General features: G+C 37.2%; 1 protein-coding gene across 1 annotated transcript; it reads left to right on the plus strand.

Moving 5' to 3' along the window:
- The first annotated feature begins 945 nt into the window (after nt 1-945).
- LOC107851047 (leucine-rich repeat extensin-like protein 2) lies at nt 946-3,618 on the plus strand. Its single transcript, XM_016695938.2, has one exon. It carries the CDS (start codon nt 1,230-1,232, stop codon nt 3,324-3,326), a length of 2,097 nt encoding a protein of 698 aa, XP_016551424.2. The 5' UTR covers nt 946-1,229; the 3' UTR covers nt 3,327-3,618.
- Nucleotides 3,619-7,040: the final 3,422 nt, after the last annotated feature.

The raw sequence follows: 7,040 nt of genomic DNA on the forward strand, positions 1-7,040 counted from the left end.
CCTGCCAAAATTCACCCACTACACGACCCCTTTTTTGCCTTATTTTACTCTCTTTTTAAAATTATGTATAATTTTTTTTCAAAATATTTACTTATTAACTTTTAAGTAACTGTAGTGTTTGAATTAGTTTTCAGGCATTTTAATTAAATTTATGAGATATTTGTTTTCTTTTATCAATATTAGAGATATTTGATATCTTTCATCACAACAAATGAGATGATTTTGCATATCAAGGTTAGGACAAATAAAAAAATTATGTAGTATTTTTTTGTCAATGATATTTGTATTTAAGATTTTAATTTCTTAATTCACTTCATCGATAAATAGGCCACGCCCTTGAATGCATTATTTTATACTCTCTCCGTCTCAAATTTTCTAATTTGATCTCCTAATTTACTTATTAAGATAAGATAATTTTTTTTTTCATTATTCCCTTAGTATAATTGATTACTCCTTGTTATTAGTATTCTTGAAAAATGTTGCAAAGAGGAGTACCATTAAGAATATAAATGATGCTTTGATATTAGCCATCTATCAATATTGAAACTAACAACAAGACACAATTAAGAGGAACAAAATAATAAAATTATATTATCAATTATTATTTTCTTAATAGTTGTGTCATTCTAATTTAAGACTGATATAATGAGACGAACGGAGTAATGTAATTCAAACTACTAAACTGCCGTAGTCATTGAAATCGGTGCCCTTCTAAATAATTAAATTTAAATACTACTAAAACCCTTGTGAGTACTTCCACACCAATCTGGCACCGTCAATGTTCCTTTTTTCCTTTCAAAAACGAGTAGTATAGTTGGCAAATTGAAGGTCATTTGCAATCAAGGATATTTTTTCTTTTATTGTATAATTAAAAAAACAGAGAATCTTAATGTTATGTCAATTATTCAAATATAAACCAAGATTTTATTAAAGACGTGCTGGCATGTCATTATAATGTGTCTCCCGAGTACGAAAATAGAATAGGAAAGTTGACAAGAGAAAATGAAAAGTAAAACACAAAGGGGCAAAGAGCTGTGAAGGAATAAATAGAGGTGTCTAGTTGCTATTTAATTCAAATCTATTCATTCGTTCACTTGCCATCTTCTCAAACTTTACAAGTAGCACACAGCACAACAAAAACCTATTCACCTTACAAGAAAAAAACTTCATTATTTCTTCTTAGCTTGATAATTAGTTTCCACCGTGTTCATATCAACAAAATAGCAGCAATGCGGCCTCCTAGCCGCCGCGCCTGGTTTATGTTAATATCTTTCGTTGTTATTTCCCTTTTGTCCTTCCAGATCTCATCTGTTGTAGGACAAGAAGGTGGTGACAATGATATTGATTTAGATGACATTAAGGCCAATGCTAGCAAGTTGAGTTTCGAAAACCCAAAGCTTCGCGATGCCTACATCGCGTTGCAATCTTGGAAAGCAGCTATGCTTTCTGATCCTTTTAACTTCACAGCTAATTGGACAGGACCAAATGTTTGTTCCTATGGCGGGGTATTTTGTGCACCATCATTAACTGATGATTCTATAAGAGTTGTCGCTGGCATTGATCTTAACCATGCTGACATTGCTGGTTCTTTAGTTCCTGAACTAGGTCTTCTTACAGATCTAGTTCTTTTCCATCTCAACTCGAATCGATTTTGCGGGGTCGTACCTAAAACCTTTAGCCATTTGAAGCTTCTTAGGGAGCTTGATTTGAGCAACAATAGGTTTGTTGGTGGATTCCCTAAGGTGGTTCTTTCGTTGCCTTCTTTGAAGTTCTTGGATCTAAGGTTTAATGACTTTGAAGGACCAGTTCCTTCTAAGCTTTTCGACAAAGATTTGGATGCATTGTTCCTTAATGACAACAGATTCCGCTTTGGCATCCCTGAGAACTTGGGTAACTCACCTGTTTCTGTTCTCGTGTTTGCCAACAACAATCTTGGAGGATGCATTCCAGCCAGCATTGGGAAAATGGCCAACACTTTGAATGAGCTAATACTGATGAATGACAACCTTACTGGGTGTTTGCCACAGGAGATTGGGATGTTGAAGAAGCTGACAGTGTTTGATGTTAGCTTCAACAAGATTCAAGGTCCATTGCCGTCAACAGTTAGCAGAATGAGGAGTGTGGAACAACTCAATGTGGCTCACAACAAGCTCACTGGTACTATACCAGCCAGCATTTGCCAACTTCCTAGGTTGCAAAACTTTACATACTCTTTCAATTACTTCACCGGGGATGCCCCGGTTTGCGCTGCTACTAGATCTGGAGATGGCAAAGAAAACTGCATCGCTGGAAAAAAGAATCAAAGATCTGCTAAGGAATGCTCTTCTGATGATGCAAAACCATATGATTGTAGGAAATCAAAGTGTTTTAGCCATTTTGCTACATCTCCTACAACAAAGCCAAGACCAAAACCAACACAAAAACCTAAGAGACCACCTGTTCACAACAAACCACCAGCACCAAAGCCATCTCGTCCAACAAGACCTGTTGTACCAATTGAATCTCCACCACCACCTTCTTCGAAATCTTCGGGTTCGCATAACAAGCATTCTCCACCGCCACCTCAATCAACTCCTCTGCCTCCACCACCACCACCACCACCTACCTACAAAAAGTCCCCAACCTATCAACATAGAAGTCCTCCACCACCTATGCATAAAATTTCTCCAGTAACTCATCAATCACCTCCTCCTCCACCATCACCTTTATATTACCGCCCATCTCCATCACCACCACCACCAGTTTATCATTCTCCATCACCCCCAGTGTATCACGAGCCACCTACGTATACGCCTCATTTACCACCACCCCCAGTGTATCACGAGCCACCAAAATATACGCCTCATTCACCACCACCCCCAGTGTATCACGAGCCACCAACGTATACGCCACATTCACCACCACCACCACCAACATATGAACATCCAAGAACTCCATCACCACCACCACCACCACCACCACCACCGTCATACGAACATCCAAAAACTCCATATCCATCACCACCACCAGGTGGATACACTCCTGCCCCACCTACCCTACCTTGCAATGATCCACCTCCTCCACCTCCGACTTCACACTGGGAACCAAAACCATCACCACCATATACCTATTCATCACCACCACCACCATCACCTCCCCCTCCCACTTACCATTACACATCACCGCCACCACCATCACCATCACCTCCACCACCAACTTACTACTATTCATCACCCCCACCACCATCGCCATCACCGCCACCGCCAACATACGAAAATGTACCTCTTCCACCAGTTGTAGGAGTCTCCTATGCATCTCCACCACCACCAGTCATTCCATATTACTGAACAAGGGTTATCAATTAGCCTCTTAGTTCATTGTCTTTGATTTTCGAAGAGCAAAAAAGAATTCTTTTTTTTTTTTGATGAATTATGTATACTTTGTTATTTATTTTTGTAATATTTTTATTTATTTTGAGTTTGATTATATATTTATGATGAAATCCCATGGGCGGGAATTAGTGAGGGGTTTAACGAGCATTATTGTTATGCAAAAAGGGGTGGTTGTGTATAACTACAATCTTAATGTTTCTTTTTGTAAAACTCATTCATTCAATTAATAAACATCTTTCTAGACTTACGAAGCTGTGAATAACATGTTTTAACTGTGTAACTTATTTGTTATTTCATTTTTCTATAACATCTAGAATTTTTGTCCAACTTTTCTTACAGTGTATACAATTACGAGGCTTTATTAAAAAAAATTCAAAATATAGAAAAATAAATATACATGAGAATCAAATTGAATCAACATTCATTGTATATATGTTAAAAATAATTTAATCTTACATGTGGTATAATATAAGTCTTCGATGATTTAGATAAACCTTTGTGACGTTTTGATGATGATCAGTTGTCTTTAAAGGACCAGGTCCCTGACTCATCATGAAGTGGTACAACTGTCATATCTTTGCACGGTTTTATCTGCTAGTGCACTTAACTATGTAGGAGTGCGGTGCACCCGTTGTGATACTTGATCCAATCAAAATTCAACTTTGATTTATACACTACTATGAATAGAAAAGGATGCTTTTCATTCAATTATTTTTTGCAAATTTGGTGAATCAAGGAATACGGTGAAAACTCCATTGCTTAAGTTCCAAATCTGTGTGTCCTTCAAGTTTAATTGTTCTTGAGTCAAGTCTTGCTTTGTAATCGAATTACTCATCTTATAAGAGTAATGTCTTTCTCTTGGCAGTGGAGTGCTTAGGTAGAGTTACCTAAGGTCAAATCAATTAAAGTTAGTCGATTGTGAGGATGTTGAAGTGAGTAGAGGTAGTTTTATTAGAGTTATTGCAACCAGTGGAACTTAGAGTTAAGTTCTTGGAGTTTGTAATCAATGAGTTCTAATTATAGTGAAGTTTGAGTGCTTGTGAGGGCAAGTCTTGATTTTTTCTTCCTTGAGTAAGGAGGTTTTCACGTAAATCACTGTGTTCCTTTATTCCTGCTAGTTTTAGTTCGTTATTATTTTATTGCCTTTATCGTATTCTCAGAGACCAGGTCTCTAGAATGTTGGTGCACCCCACGTTTCAACAATTGGTATCAGAGGGAGGACACTCTAAAAGGTTCACACCTTGAGTGATTTCTTGATCATGGCTGCTCCACCTAATCTGGAAGAAGGGTAATCTACCACTAGACCACCTCGCTTTAATGGGTAGTACTATGGATGGTGAAAATTCAGGATGTATGACTTCATTATGGCTAAGGACAGTGAGCTGATGAATGTAATACTTGATGGTCCTCATGTGCCAGTTAGAGAGGTCAAAGAAGGAGACATAACAAGAATGATTGTCAAAACCAGAAGAGAATTACTATGAAGATCGCATAAAAGTTGAAAATAATTACAAGGCTAAGAAATTGCTTGAGCGTGGTATATGACCAGATGAGTATAATAGAATTTTTGCTTGTGAAAATGCTAAGGAAGTCTGAGACTGCCTGAAGACTGCTCATGAAGAAACAACTAATGTGAAGGATTCAAAAGTTGACATGCTGACTACTCATTATGAAACTTTTTCTATGAAGGAAGGAGGAATAATTCAAGAAATGCATACTAGATTCACTTCAATCACAAATGAGCTGCACTTCCTAAGATAAGTGATTCCTTTATATAAGCAAGTGAGAAAAAATCTAGGAGTTCTTACTAAGTCCTGGGAAAGCAAAGTAGATGCTAATACTGAGGCAAGAAACCTAAAGTCTCTCACTATGGATGAACTTATTGGTAATCTAAAGACTTATGAACTCAAGAAGCAGCAAGAGCAAGAGAAGAAGGAAGTAAAAGGGAAAGTCTCTGGCATTGAAGGCATCAAAGTCTGAATCAAGCGAGAAAGACACTGATGTTGCATACCTGGCCAAAAGAATTGTGAGAGCAATAAAGAAAAGTGGCCAGTTTCTAAGAAAGAAAACAACAACAAAGCGGGAGGTACTGTTAAAGTTTATCACAAATGTAGAAATCCTGACCATTTTATCAAGGATTGTCCACTGCATAAAATAGACTATCAAGAATATCTAATGTCTGGAGCTAATAGAGAAAAGAAGAAGGACCAGGTTCCTAAGAAGTCAAGAGGAAAAGTTGCAGCTGATTATGCAGTGAAACAAACTTTGACAATCTGGGGAGATTCCTCCAGTAAATCTAATGAAGCTGAAAAGCCTGACCAGGTCCTTCCAAAGCTTTCTTCTTCAACACTAAATGCTCTACTGACCTCAGACGAGTGAGTTCTCAAATTTAACAAGTGACTGTATTTACAAGTAGGAGAAATATAATGCAGTTAACATTGATTCATGGATAATGAATGTTCAAAGCATATGACTGGGAGGACTGGATGTTTTCTCTCTCTCTCAAGACACTTCATGGTAGAGATGTCTCATTTGAAAATAGTAAAAAATGGTATATTCATGGTGTTGGAAAGATTTGAAAGTCTCTTGCAATAATATATGTGTTTCTTATATATGGTCTCAAGTACAGTCTTCTAAGTATATCTCAAATCAATGACAAAGGTAGTAAGGTAAAGTTCCTGTCTGGTGAATGTACTGTGTCAAACTTGAAGTCTGGAAAAGTCCTCAGAGCTAAAAGGTGCAAGAACATGTATGTGGATGATCTGGATTTTGTAGCTGACTATGAGTTAACCTACTTGAGTGTACAAGGTGAAAATGTTGATCTTTGGCACAGAAGGCTGGGACATGTAAGTTCCTCTTTGCTGAATAAATTGGATTCAAAGGACCTGGTCCATGGTATGCCAAAGTTACTGTTTTTTGACAACAAAGTTTGTGATGCTTGTGTCAAAAGAAAACAAACCAGATCCTTGTTTAATAAAAAAAAGCAGGTTAGTACCTCTAGACCACTTGAATTACTACATATGAACCTGTGTGGGACTGTTAGAGTCCAAAGTAGAGGTGGAAAGAGGTATGTGTTTGTTATAGTAGATGACTACTCCAGGTTTACCTGGGGTCCTGGACAATGTTCTTGAGAACTAAGGATGAAACCTATAAGGTTCTGGTGATATTTTCCAAGCAAATTTAGATGAAGCTAAACTATAAAATTGCTGGACTCAGATCTGATCACGGAACTAAGTTTGAATGTTGGACTTAGATCTGATCATGGAACTAAGTTTGAAAACTCTCTAGTTGTAGAATTCTGTGTTGAAAATAGAATTAGTCATAATTTCTCGACTTCTAGGACTCCTCAGCAAAATAGGGTTGTTGAAAGAAAGAAGAGGACTCTCATAGAGATTGCCAGGACCATGTTGATTGACAATGGACTTCAAAAAGCTTTTGGGTTGAAGCTATTAATACTTCCTGTTATGTGAAAAATAGGTATTTGATCAGTTCTTTACTGAACAAGACCCCATATGAGCTTGTGTTCAACAAAAAACCTAAGCTTGACTATTTCAGACCATTTGGATATAAATGTCTTATTCTGAACAATGGAAATAATGAGCTAGGAAATTTGACTCTAAAAGTGATGAAGCAACATTTGTGGGCTACTCCCCAATAAACAAAACATAT

Source organism: Capsicum annuum, chromosome 12, assembly GCF_002878395.1.
Source record: "Capsicum annuum cultivar UCD-10X-F1 chromosome 12, UCD10Xv1.1, whole genome shotgun sequence".
Taxonomy (NCBI): Eukaryota; Viridiplantae; Streptophyta; class Magnoliopsida; order Solanales; family Solanaceae; genus Capsicum; species Capsicum annuum.